The 14797-nt window shown below is 39.7% G+C and overlaps 1 protein-coding gene across 2 annotated transcripts in view; it reads left to right on the top strand.

The window, feature by feature from the left end:
- Positions 1-14797, top strand: part of IL13RA1 (interleukin 13 receptor subunit alpha 1) — a 91759-nt gene that overhangs the window by 62393 nt on the left and 14569 nt on the right. For both annotated transcript variants that reach the window (XM_056125844.1, XM_056125845.1), the window contains exons 7-10: positions 422-469; positions 711-843; positions 3261-3357; positions 6371-6455. In XM_056125844.1, the coding sequence (XP_055981819.1) occupies positions 422-469; positions 711-843; positions 3261-3357; positions 6371-6455 (363 nt within the window). The remainder of the gene's footprint in view (positions 1-421; positions 470-710; positions 844-3260; positions 3358-6370; positions 6456-14797) is intronic.

The following is a 14797-nucleotide window of genomic DNA, read 5'->3' as shown; positions in this document are numbered from 1 at the left end:
ATGCACATGTTTGGACGCACAAAATGTAGTCTGCAAGCACTCATTAAAAATTTATTCATAAAAAGTCTCCCCAAGCACAAAAATATTTTCTTCTTCAAGATTGTGAAAATGTTTCCTATTATTTTCATTTAGAAATATTTCTGTATGTAAAGTTTACTTATTTGTCTTAAATTTAACATTTTAATATGGAATCTATCTGAAATTGATTTTGTAAAAAGTGTGAAGTAGAGTGTCAAGAGTATATTTTTCTGTATATAGTTGTATAATTGACCCAGAACCAATTTTTAAAGCCCACTTTTTCCACTTTCAGTGATTATAAAAGGTGTTCTTGTAATGAGAACAAAGGAAATCATGGTTAACTGATGTAAATGTATGGTCATTTACACATTTTAACTGATTCTTTTTTAATATATGTTTTAAGGTTGATGAGGACAAATGTCAGAATTCAGAATTTGGGGAAAACATGGAGGTCAGTAAATTCAACTTTTACTATTTGGGCTTCAACTCATTGAGTACTTGGGGGTGGGGGATAGATTAATAGAACCTAATTATGAACTGTTTGAAAAACCCTTTATTTTATAGGTTATTTCCAGTTTTTCTTTTAGAAGTTAGTTGGTTCACTTGGATCACCATCCTTAATCGTATGCACAATTTAGCAGAAACAGAATAAAGTGTTAATATTCCTTGTGTATTTTTATTTTATGTCTAAGGGTACAATTTGTTTCATGGTCCCCGGCATTCTTCCTGATACTTTGAACACAGTGAGAATAAGAGCTAAAACAAATAAGTTATGCTATGAAGATGACAAGCTCTGGAGTAATTGGAGCCAAGCAATGCATATAGGTAAGAGAGCAGGATTTCATTGAAATTTAAATCACTGATTCTTAGAAACAAAGCTGATGGCTGAAAATAGATGGAGAGAAAGAACCTTTAGATTTCCGTTCTTGATATCAGCCAGAGAATACTTGAAATTCAGATACATTTTCTGTTTAATTACTGTCAAATCACTCCAGATTCATTTCCTTTATTCAGCTCTTTGCAAACCTGCAATCAAATAGTGTTACCATCTCTTTTGCTCTATCTTCTTTATTAATAATCAACAAAAATTTAGAAGACAAGTTTGATGAAATCTGTTGATTGTATCATGCTGGAAAACCATCCCATGTGATAGTGACAGAACTAAGAGTAGAATCATGATCTGGATGACAGTTAACAGAGATAAACCTGTATCTCAGTTTGAAAGAAAGCACAGAAACTGTTTTATTTGTTGAGGAAGAGACCAATCAAGGTGTCTGTCAGTCTCCAGCAGAAGATTGGAAAATCCTGTGCCTTGAGGATATGATGTATTTTATTTAATTATATGCAAGCAAAATGTAACTCTGTGTTCAAACTCTCCATATTTTCCCAAGGCAGATGCAATTTTAAGCAACAATGATAATGCAGTACTCATAACAAGTGAGTGATTTAGACTGATGCACAGTAATCTGTTCAGATCAAAAGTCTACAGAGTTTCATTCTGGGCAATGCATTGCAGGAAGTGCATTGTAAAACTGGAATATAGTTTTGAAAGGTTATTCAAGCTGTTGAGGAATCTCAAAAATCAGGGAGAAGCCTTTGCTGAAGCAAGCCAAGGGAATCCATCATTATGGAATTTGAATATGTGATGGATTGGTACAAAGGGGAAGGAACAGGCTACCATTTGTGTGTGTGTCTCCCCACGGCACAAATTTGATACACCTGATAACTTTCCAACAGCTCTCTAGCAGAGGGAAAGGCTGTTAAGAGAATTAATTATCTGATAAAAGAGGAAAAACAAGCAAAAAGAAACAGAGTAAACAAGAGAGGTAAAATATACCTGGTTGTATTAATTCTTTACTGATAAACAAGCAATTATCCAAAAGTTTAGTGGCCTAAAAACACATTTATGTGTTTGGAGATGTGACTTCATTAGTGGAGCACAGGTCTTGCAATTGTGAGGCCTTGAGATCTATCTTGGCAACAGATCCCCCCTTCCCCCCGCAACACACAGCATTTAACACAGCCAAGTGTGGCCCTCTTTATTTACCTTTGTAAAACATGATGCCTGAACACTGCTGAGTGTGTGGCCTCCCTTCTCAAAAAAGGGAAGAGGAATTCCACAACTATCATTTAGTTTTTTGTGGTTTAGGAATCTGGGCACAGCTTAGATATCACTGGTGAAATTTCCCCCATGTGGTGACAGTCAAATTCTTTACTGCTAATGCAGTCTCATCCGAAGATTTGACTGGAGTTAAAGAATCCATGGGAAAACTCATTCATGTGGTTATTGAAAAGCCTTAATTTCTCCTCAGCTGTGGGGTAGAGTCTACCCATAGGTCAAATAGTATCTCCCCACAAAATATTTGTTGTATATCTCAACTCACCAGGACGTATGAATGTGACCTTATTGGAAAAGATTTTGCTTTTGTAATTAAGATGAGGTCAGCCTAGTTCAGGCGAGGCATTAGTTTCAATGGTTGAAACCCTTAAAAGAACAGAAGTTGGAGGGCCAAAAGATAGGGATAAAGGTGCTTGCCTTGTGTATGGCTGACACCAGTTTGATCCCTGACACCCATATGGTTCCCCAACACCACCAGGAATAATCCCCGAGGACAGATCCAGGGGGAAGCCCTGGGACCCACTGGGCATGTACCCTCCAAAATATAAAATAGCAGAGGATACAGAGATTGTGGTGATGAAGTCTTAAGCCTAGGAATATTAAAGATTTGGGGGAGCCATTGAGACCATGATAGAGATAACCAGACACCTGGTGGAGGATGGGGTGATAGAATATTATATGCATGAAACCTTATCATGAACAGTATTTCAAATCAGGATGTCTAAAATTTAAAAAAATACAGTACTGATGGTGATTGGTATTTTAGGTATTCTAATATTGCACATGACCAATAAACGAGTCATTCTTCATGAGTGGATGTATTTAGCAGATATAATGTCTTAGTTAATAGCATCTGAAACCTGTTAGGATTACCTGGATTCAGGTCATCCATAATACGTTTATTCATCCTTTGGATGTTAGATAACCGAGCAGGGATTTTTATTCTTTTACTATTAAGATAACAGAATATAAGATCCTTAAAGAGTTTTAGAAAATAGGTTGGGACAGAGAGCAGAAATGCCTGCCATTTTAATAGTGTGATAAAACAATTGCTTCATTTTGTTCTAAAAGGGTTTTATTTCTTATGTTCCTCATGTTTTTCTGTGTGCTTTCCATTTTTCAGGTGAAAATGCCAAGACCACTCTGTACATAACCATGTTATTCATCCTTCCTGTCATTGTTGCAGCTGCAATCATAATCCTCCTACTTTATCTTAAAAGGTAAAACAGCTGCCCAAGCAGATCTCTCAGTTTTTGCTGGCCAGTTGCTCTGGTTATTAATCTTTATACACGTTTGAAGTTTTCTTGGTGTATTAGAGATATTTTTCACAACCTCGTCCGGCCCACTTTATTTAAATATCGTGCTTTACAAACTTTTTTATAATGCATTTGTTACAGGTATTAAATAATCTAACCCAAATCCCACAATTTATGTGACCTTCCCTCCACCATTGTCCATATTTTCCTGACTACCCCTAAAGCCTGTCCCCAAAGCAGGACCAAAAAATTTGTTTTTTTTTTTTGCTTATTACTAAATGGCTAATGAAATTTTCAAAGAATACTTAAGTCAAAGAAAATTTGTGAAAATTGTTGTATCTCACCATAATAATTCTATGTGTGAGGATTTACTACAATATTGTTGCCAGTTGAGCCTTATCATTTCATTAAAAAGTGTTAATGTTTTTGTTAATCGAGTTTTTTTAAATTTTTATTAGTGAAACACCATGAGGTACAGTTGTAGACTTACAAATTTTTGTGCTTGGGTTTCAGTTATACAATGATCGAATACCCATCCCTCCACCAGGCTTCCTAATGTATATAATGTAATAATATGCACCACATTCCCATTCAATCTGCTGTACTCTTACTGGGATATTAGTATTGTAGAATTTGGGGATGTTACATGGCTGCAAATGCAGCCTTGTGCTCCAGAAAATCCAGAATATTTAAGTGGGCAGTGAGCTTACATGGAAGTGCTAATGAAATGTAGGTATGTATGGCTCCTGGGACTTTAGGAAATACAGGAGTGGTGCTGGGGGGAGGTCACTCACCACCACTCTGAGAATGTTCAAAGTTCTCAGCAAAACCTAGCCCCATGCTCTACCCGTGGTGTATCTAAAATTTTATGCACTTGGGTGTCTCTGCAGAGCTCAGTCATGAGGCAGTAGAGTCTGGTCATAGGAATGGCAGCAGCTGTTGGAGTGTGAGTATAGCTCCAGGGCTTTGGCAAGGTGGGGACTTGGCCTGCCCCCTAGAGGTAGTTTTAAAAATATTTTGTAGCACAGCTGTAGGGCGTTTGCCTTGCACGCAGCCAACATGGCCGACCCGAGTTCGATTCCTCCGCCCCTCTCGGAGAGCCCGGCAAGCTACCGACAGTATCTCGCCCGCATGGCAGAGCCTGGCAAGCTTCCCATGACGTATTCGATATGCCAGACACAGTAACAACAAAGTCTCCAATGGAGACATTACTGGGCCCGCTCGAGCAAATCGATCAACGGGAGGGCCTTTACTTTGCTTACTTTACTTTATTATTTATTTCTATTTGGGGATCACACCCAGGATGCTGAGGACTTAATCCTGGCTCTGTGCACAGGGAAACTCATGACAGTGCTCAGGGGACCATATGGGGTGCCAGGAATCGAATTCAGGTCAGTACAAGACAAGCACCCTTGCCTGTACAAGGCAAACACCCTACCCAATTAATATATCTCCTTATTAGAGATATTCTTTCAAGGGCTTTGGGTATGTGACATGGCAAAGAAGTACTACTATGTCCATTTTGTTTTTGTTTTGGGGTCACACCCATAGTGCTTAATGGTTACTCTTGCACAGTGTTCAGGGATCACTCCTGGCTGGCTCCAGAAACCATGTTTGGTGCTAGGGATTGAACCCTGGTTGGCTGCATGCAAGGCAAATGCCCTACCCACTGTACTATCTCTCTGGCCCTTACTGAGTCCATATTTTATGAAGAGGAAACTTGGATTATTTTCTTGGGACTCTGCTCAACCATTGCTCTCTTGCCATGTATGTAGAATTGCTAATAAGCTTTAGGTTCACTCTACTTTTTCCAATGCCTAATATATCAACAATATCTGGTAGCTCTTGGAATGAAATATTAGAAATGGGGACCATTGCTCATTAAGTGGCTTGTCTAGTATAAAGCCAAGCATATTGCTACTTAAAATGGTAGGAAAGGGGGGATGGGGATATGATTCAAAAGGCTGGAGACTGTGTTCTGTATGTGAGAAACCTGGGTTCATTTTACCACGCAGTCCCCTGAGCACTACCCCATTCCCCCACCCCCCCAAGAAGCTATAGAGAAGAGAATGTTACCACGTTGTTTATAATTGTGGGGTTCATTCCTTGAGACTGTTCTATTTTCTTTAGCTCACCATGAGGATTTATCTAATGTGTTATTTGCTGTTCAATAAGTACCCAAATTGAAATGTGCCTATGAAGTTGAGTCCAGAGCCAATATTTTATCATTGCTTCCATATGTGTTCAAAACCAAATGCACGAAAGTGGATTATATGCCTTTTGAAGTACCAGGCATGGCCTTAATTGCTGATTTCACCACCAGGACCAAGGTGAAAGTTAGCCTTATCCAAGAGGATATATACATTCATACATGCATACATTGAATATGTTGTATATGTAATACGGAAGTAGTTAAATTAATAAGTTGAGATAGGTGGGGAGTTTGGTGAGAAAGTGATAGGCTTATTCTACATAGGTTGCCATCTAAGAAAGTGACATTTAAGGAGAGATTCAAAGTAAAGTTGAGCCCTTTGAAAAAAGAGCATTCTAGGTCAGGAGAGCAGCATATGCAAAGCCTGAGTCTGGGTGAACTAAGTGAGTCCTGCAAGAGGGAGAACAATAGGAAATGAGGTTGTAGAGGTTAGTGAGGCCACATCATGTTGGCAAGGAATTGATATTTATTAGTGTACTTATTTTTGTGTCAGGGCCTGGGACCACCCTGGTATTACTTGACACTGGGGTGCAGGACTAGTTATATTGTGTTGCTATGACCAAGAACAACTAGGGCTACAACTGGTGGTTCTGGGAAGGCGTTGGGATGGTCAACTTGAAGCGTCTCAATGAGAAGCATGTACTCCACCCGCTTTGTGCTATTTTTCCAGAAGCCTCCTACAACCTGGCCAGCTTTAAATATGGCTGTACTTAAGAAGAATGTGCCCAGACTGGGAGTTTTCATTACAAATATCTCTTTTTTAAGGCTCAAGATCATCATATTCCCTCCAATCCCTGACCCTGGGAAGATTTTTAAAGAAATGTTTGGAGACCAGAACGATGATACTTTGGTAAGTACTGACTTGATGATATTCAGAATTGCCTATGGTACTTTTAAAATTTAGGGCATATCAGAAAAGTAAGCACTTTTATGTGTAGTTCAGTTGGCATTGCATGTATTTACCATGTTGTGCAACTATCATCACTGTTTCCAGAACATTTTTTGTCGTCTCAAAAATTGTGTCCATAAAATAGTAGTTTATTTTTATTAATATTAAACCATTATGATTTGCATTGTTATTCATAGCTGAGTTTCAGATGTACAATGTCCTAACACCAGTCCCATCACCAGTGTCAACTTCTCTTTACCAGTGTTCTAAGGTTCCCCATGACCACCAGCCAGGCTCCTTGACAGGCATATTGTTTGGTAAAACAGTAAGTTCTTTTTTTTTTTTTTGCTCTGTGCTCAATGATCACTCTTTTTTTTTTTATTTTTATTAGTGAGACACCATGAGGTACAGTTGTAGATTTACAATTTTTTGTGCTTGGGTTTCGATTATACAATGATCAAATACCCATCCCTCCACCAGTGCCCATTTTCCACCACCATGGATAATATCCCTCCCACCCCCATCCCCCCCATCCCACCCTGCCTCTGTGGCAGGGCAGTCCCCTGTATTCTCTCTCTCCTTTTGGGTGTTGTGGTCTGCAAAAGAGGCATTGAGTGGCAAACATGTTCAGTCCATAGTCCACTTTCAACATGTGTCTCCCCTCCTGGGAGGATCCTCCAAACACCCTTTATTTGGTGTTCCCTTATCTATCTGAGCTGCCCTTTCCCCTATAATGCCCGGCTGGCCTCTAAGCTATGGAGTAATCCTCCTGGTGCTGATCTCAGCTATTCTTGGGTATTAATCTCATATTTAAAACAGTAAGTTCTTTTTTTTATTTATTTTTATTTTTTTATTTAATCTTTTTTTTTTATTAGTGAAACACCATGAAGTACATTTATAGACTTATAAATTTTTGTGCTTGGGTTTCAGTTATACAATGATCAAGTACCCATCCCTCCACCAGTGCCCATCCTCCCCCACCACAGGTCCTAGCATCCCTCCCACACCCCATCCCCCCCCCATCCCACCCTGCCGCTGTGGCAGGGCATTCCCCCTTGTTCTCTCTATTTTCTTTTGGGTACTGTGTTTTGCCAGAGAGGCATTGAGTGGCAATCATGTTTGGTCTATAGACTACTTTTAGCATGTCTCTCCCACCCTGGGAGGGTCTTCACAACACCCTTTATTTGGTGCTCTCTTCTCTATCTGAGCTTCCTTTTCACCTAGCACATGTGGCTGGCCTTCAAGTCATGGAGCAAAATTCCTGGTACTAATCTGAGCCATTCCTGGGTGTTAGTCTCCCGTTTTGTTGCTTTATGTTCCCCAGATGAATGCAATTTTTCTGTGTCTATCCCGCTCTTTCTGACTCATTTCACTTAACATGATACTTTCCATGTAGTACCACTTGTATGTAAATTTCATAACTTCATCTTTTCTAACAGCTACATAGTACTCCATTGTGTAAATGTACCAAAGTTTCTTTAACCAGTCATCTGTTCTCGGGCACTCAGGTTTTTTCCAGATTCTGGCTATTGTAAAGAGTGCTGCAATGAACAAACAATTGCAGATGTCACTTCGACTATACCTTTTTGCCTCTCTGGGATATATTCCCAGGAGTGCTATAGCTGGGTCAAATGGGAGATCAAATTCTAATTTTTTGAGAATCGTCCATACTGTTTTCCAAAAGGGTTGGACCAGCCTGCATTCCCACCAGCAGTGAAGGAGGGTCCCTTTCTCGCCACATCCGCGCCAGCACCTGTTGGTTTTGTTCTTGTGGATGTGGGCCAGTCTCTGTGGTGTGAAATGTTATCTCATTGTTGTTTTGATCTGCATCTCTCTGATGATTAGTGATGTAGAGCATTTTCTCATGTGCCTTTTTGCCATTCGGATTTCTTTTTTGTGAAAGTTTCTGTTCATTTCCTCGCCCCATTTTTGATGGGGTTGGGTGATTTCTTCTTGTGGAGTTTAACCAGTACCTTGTATATATATCCTTGATATCAACCCCTTGTCGGATGTGTATTTGGTGAATATTCTTTCCCATTCTGTGGGCTGTCTTTGTATTTTGGTCACTGTTTCTTTTGAGGTGCAGAAGCTTCTTAGTTTAAGATAGTCCCATTTGTCTATCTCTGTTTTCACTTGCTCGGCCAGTGGCGTGACATCTTTGAAGATACCACTAACTTCAATATCGTGGAGAGTTTTGCCAACTTTGTCTTCAATAAACATTATTGATTCCGGTCTGATGTTGAGGTCATAAATTCATTTGGATCTTGCTTTTGTGCATGGCGTTAGGCAGAGATCTGAGCCCACTTTTTTTGCATGTAGCCGTCCAGTTTTGCCAGCACAATTTATTAAAGAGGCTTTCCCTGCTCCATTTCACTTTTCTTGCCCCCTTATCGAAGTTTAGATGATTATATGTTTGGGAGGAGATGTCAGTATATTCAACTCTGTTCCATTCGTCTGCAACACTGCCTTTGTTTCAGTACCATGCTGTTTTGATTATTACTGCTTTGTAGTAGAGCTTGAAATTAGGTAGGTTTATTTCTCCCATTTTCTTTTTCCCAAGAATTGCTTTAGCTATTCGTGGGGGCTTATTGTTCCATATGAATTTCAGGAGTGTTTGCTCCATTTCTTTGAAGAATGTCGTGGGTATCCTTATAGGGATTGCATTGAATTTGTACAGTGCCTTGGGAAGTATTGCCATTTTGACAATATTGATTCTCCCCATCCATGAACAGGGGATATTTTTCCATTTCCTCGTGTCCTCTTTTATTTCCCGAAGTAGCGTTTTGTAGTTTTCTTTGTACAGATCCTTTACTTCCTTAGTTAAGGCGATTCCTAGGTACTTGATTTTCTGGGGCACAATTGTGAATGGAATTATTTTCTTCATGTCACTTTCTTCTCTTTCACTATTTGCATAGAGGAAAGCCATGGATTTTTGGGTATTGATTTTATAGCCTAAAACAGTAAGTTCTTATGGCCCTCTTCCATTGTAGTCTATGGTAACTTCTCCTCTACTTTCTATCTCCATGAATTTGGCAATTTAGGTATCTCACCTGACTAGGATCCTAAATTTTGCCACATATTACCCCTTAGTATCTGGCTTTCACTCAGCATAGTTTTAAAGGTTCACCCATGATATAACATATGCCATTCTCATTGCAAGATGGGTTCCTTTAAGGCACAGTTTATCTAAAGGAGTCAGGAAGAGCTGATTCTAAATGTCATATCTTAAAACAAGGGGATAGGAGGCATTGGGCTGGAGGGATAGCACAGCGGGTAGAGTGTTTGCCTTGCACACAGCCAAAATGGCCGACCCGAGTTCAATTCCTTCACCCCTCTCAGAGAGCCTAGCAAGCTACCAAGAGAATTTCGCCCACATGGCAAAGCCTGGCAAGCTACCCGTGACGTATTCTATATGCCAAACACAGGAACAACAAAGTCTCACAATGGAGACATTACTGGTGCCCGCTCGAGCAAATCAATGAACAATGGGAGGACAGTGACAGTGACAGGAGGCGTTGAATGATGACAAACCCTTGACCTTGGATCACAGAACTCAGATTACCAAGTAGATAGGGGAAGGTGTGTTGGCAGGGGCTTGGGAGGAAGTGGACTGGAGGTAACAGCAGGACTAGACACTTTGGTTATGGTGAGATATAGTAACCATATCTCAAAGCCATAAAAATTAACACTACTATAACCACATAACCTGAAGTACAAAACTCATAAAAATAATGAAATGTCTCAGGCCAGGAAGTCCCGAGGATGTTTGCTCATTTCCTATCACTTGGACTTTGTAAATTTCTTCTGGGCATGGAACATATTTAATTCGAACATACAAAGGAGTCTGATTCTTTATGTAGTTTTTTCACACTTCAAGGAGAAGATAAACAGTTGAAATTGACCCTGTGCCTGCTGTTGCCTGGAAGGTGGGTGGCCAAAGACATGAAAATAAGAGCCAAACTGCACTAAGGTAGCATAGTTTGTAAGCAGATTCTCAGGCTAGAATCTGTCTGTGGAAAACTTATGACCTGGTGGGAACAAAAGAGACTGAGTTTCCTATGACAAATAACGTTTCACCCAAGTAAAATGAGGTAGACACTAAATGATATAAATAGCAATATTATTGGATGTATTGTAAATGAATAAAAATGGGCTGAGGACCGCTTCCTTTGGGAAGAGGTACAGCTCAGTGACCACTGGCCTGGGATCTTGAGGTGGGTTGTCTGGATTTGAATCTCTGCTGGGTCTCTTAGCACCATTTTTTTTTTGTTTTTGGGCCACACCCATTAGGGCTCAGGGATTATTCCTGGCTATAAGCTCAGGGATAACTCCTGGAGGTGCTCAGGAGACCACATAGGGTGCTGGGGATGAAACACAGAATGGTTATCTGTCAGACAAGTGCCCTGCTTGGCATAATATCTCTTTGGCCCTCAGCACATTTTTGGCTGAAAAATGTTCTGGAATCTTTCTGTTCCTCAGTTTTCCCCTTCATAAAGTAAAGGTAATGGTAAGCCCTGTCCCAGTGGATTGTTCTATGGATGAAATTAATTGAATAAATCAAAACTTTCAGCATATGCCTGCCACATTAGAAGTGCTTAATAAGTGTTAGTGGTCAGTGATACTGCTGCTAATACTTGACATTTATCTTTCCTCTCAAAAAGGCTCTTAGGATCACAAAAGGCTCACAATGATTCTGATGATTCATGGCTAGGACAGGAAGGCAAGACAGAAGGCTGAAGTGTTTCTCTGAGAATTCCTCTGGACTCATGTTCTGATATTTAGAGCACCAGTAAGCAGGTTGGACAAGAAAGGAGCTGCCTGATGGGATATCAGACCCATTAACACAATGAGTACTTGTACAAGTAGATATCTGGGCCCTTTGTCCAGAAATTCTGATCCCGAAGGATTGGTATTGGTTTCAGAACTTTCCATGTTTAAGAATCTCACAGGTGAACCGGTGTTGGCGCAGATGTGGCGAGAAAGGGACCCTCCTTCACTGCTGGTGGGAATGCCGACTGGTTCAGCCCTTTTGGAAAACAGTATGGACGATTCTGAAGAAACTAGAAATTGAACTCCTATTTGACCCAACAATACCCTCCTGGGAATATATCCTGGAGAGGCATAAAAGTATAGTCGAAGTGACATCTGCTCTTATATGTTCATTGCTGCACTGTACACAATAGCAAAAATCTGGAAAAAATCTGAATGCCCGAGAACAGATGACTGGTTAAAGAAACTTTGATACATTTACACAATGGAGTACTATGCAGCTGTTAGAAAAGATGAAGTCATGAAATTTACATACAAGTGGTACTACATGGAAAGAATTATGCTAAGTGAAATGAGTCAGAAAGAGAGGGACAGACATAGAAATATTGCATTCATCTGGGGAACACAGAGTAACAAATTAGGAGACTAACACCCAAGAATAACCGAGATAAGTACCAGGAGGTTTACTCTATGGCCAGAGGCCAGCCGGACATGCTAGGGGAAAAGTCAGCTCAGATATAGAAGGGAGCACCAAGTAAAGAGTGTTGGGAGAATCCTCCCATGTTGGGAGATGCATGCTGAAAGTAGACTATAGACCAAACATGATTGCCACTTAATGCCTCTTTTGCAAACCCTAGCACCCAAAAGGAGAGAGAGAACAAAAGGGAATGCCCTGTCACAGAGGTGGGGTGGAATGGGAGGGATGGGGGGTGGGAGGGATACTGGGAGCACTGGAGGGATGGGTACTCAATCATTGTATAACTGAAACCCAAGCACAAAAATTTGTAAGTCTACAACTGTACCTCATGGTGTTTCACTAATCATAATTTAAAAAAGGAAATGAAGACACAAATAAATGATTGGATAAAGATGTGGTATATATACACAATGGAATACTACTACACAATAAAAAACAGAATCTTGTCATTTATGCAAACAGAGCTTTGTGAAGGGATTCAAAGGAAAAAGACAAACATTGAATTATGGTGTGTAGTAAATCCAAAAAAAAATCTAAACCAAACCAAAAAAAAAAAAAAAAGAATCTCACAGGTGATTCCTAGCCTGGCATTAGAGTCTGCGAATCACACTCTGTAAATCACTGCTATAGAATATTGTCCTTCAGGTTAGCTCTGTCATGTGCTTTCTTCCATTTGCCATGTCAATTGCTGCTGCACGTTGAAAATTGTGTAATTGCTCCCCCTGCTACTGAAACTTCTTAGTGGAAGTTTGTTCTGTGCCAGAAAGTGTGGAAAGTGCTTTATAATGTCCATTATTGAATCCTTATAACTCCTTGAAGTGTAGCTGCTGTTTGGACCATTTTATAGGTGAGGTTCAGTCACTACTACATTCACAACATCAGTGGACAGAAAAGTGACTTGGGCACAGGACTTATTTGAGAGTTCTCACTTTGAGGACAAGGCTGCATATCATCAGTAGCCTTATAAGCTTCTAACAGCTTCTGTGTTAGAAATAGCAGGTTGGGGAATGGAGTTCTGGGAAAAAAATTGGGAGTCATTTTGTAGCTACACTTATATGGAAAGGTATTGAGGTGGTAATTTTTTTGGTGGTTCTTTGTGCCATACCCATGATGCTCAGAGGGTTCTCCTACCTCTTTCTCAGGGATCACCCCTGGCAATACTACAGGGAGCTCTAAGGCAAATAACCTTCAGAACAGGGCTTGATTGATAGTACAGCAGGTAGGGTTCTTTTCTTGCATAGTTGACCCTGGGTTGACCCCTGTTTTCCCACATGGTTTCCCAGCCCTGCCAGCAGTGATTCCTGAGCAAAGAGACAGGATTAATTCCCAAGCACCCCTGAGTGAGCCTAAAAACAAAAGAAATCAAAACTGATTTAATGTCCAGAGTTAACAAGTGAATAGGGAAACTGGCATTCTATATACCCTGCTGGTGAGTCAGTAAAATGGTATATATATATTTTTCTGGAAGGCAGTTCACTAAAGTGGAAGAAGAATCTCTGACCCCATAATTAAAATTTCAGGCTTTTGTTGTAATTACATAATCCAATTATGGCACAAGGATGATCAATGCAGCATTTGTTGCAACATTAGAATTAGAAACAAATTAATTCCATACTGGTTCAGAATTTGTTTCTAAAAAGTTATCTTCTTGAGTTTGGGGCTAAGTATTTACCTAAGTGATAGAGTTCATGTCTAAAACTCAAATTTTGATCCTTAACTCCCCCCTCCAAAAAAAGAGGGAAGAAGGGATGGAAGGAAAATAATTTCAGGGTATTAAAGAATTTAATGTCGTAGCTAAATACTCATGACATAAAAGTAAAAAACATATAACTATTTAGTCTATTATAATCCTAGTTTTCAAAAAAGTAGTAGCATGAAACTAGAACAATGAGTGGAAGAAAATTATTCTCTCTGGGCCTCTGGGCAGAGTGATTGCATATAATTGATACGCTCTACTATTCTGAAAATTTTCCAAATTGCCTCTAATAAGCCCATATTACTCTTATAATAAAAAGAAACTCTGTACAGTCATTAAGGGAAAAAAGAATACTGTTGTCATGAAGGTCTGAGAGATAATAGGGACTTGATCTTAGGTGGTATCAGGAGATTGATGCAAGAGACATTATTAAAGGAAACTCATTAGGAGTTGGTGACTCAGTGTGGGTGGTAAAAGAGAGGAGTGGGTCCAGAGAAAAATAACCTCAAGGTTTTCAGCCTGGGTGATAGCGTAAAAGATGGTAACACCGACAGCAAAATCAGATCAATTATCTTTCCCAGAGATGGGGAAATTGCTTTTTTCCAATTTGCTGTCTAGAGGATAATAGGTTGTCCCAATGAATCAGATAATTCTCTAATTTAGTGAGGTGGCGACAATGACAAGACAGGCGACTAAAAGCATAAAATGTTTTTGTTTGTGGTGGTTGCAGACCATTAAATAAAATCAGGTTTTAAAATGAAAAGTATAATAAAGTACCAGCCAGGGGCAAGGGTAATAGAACAAATATTCATCTTTGCTTTTCAACCAAAGAATCTTTTTCTATGTGACAGCAATCCTCCTAAATTGAACTATATAGGCCACAGAAAACCTAACCTTAAACTTATTGAAGCAATGCATTGGAGAATGAACATGGCCCAAGAGGTTATCCAGTGAGGTGAATGTTTACATGTTTAAGTGTTTAATTTAAAATTTTCAAAAATCTAGATTCCCATGTTCTCCCACGAATACATATTGTAGTTGCCTGTCTCTATGCTACTTTGCTTGCTTATTCCCAATCTGGAGAAGCCCGTGTCCTTTCTGGAACACATACTTCTCTCTTTCACTCCTCTCATATTTTTC

Source organism: Sorex fumeus, unplaced genomic scaffold (genome assembly GCF_029834395.1).
Source record: "Sorex fumeus unplaced genomic scaffold, SorFum_2.1 ptg000058l, whole genome shotgun sequence".
In the NCBI taxonomy this organism is placed as follows: domain Eukaryota; kingdom Metazoa; phylum Chordata; class Mammalia; order Eulipotyphla; family Soricidae; genus Sorex; species Sorex fumeus.
This window is presented reverse-complemented; position numbering and strand designations above follow the sequence as displayed.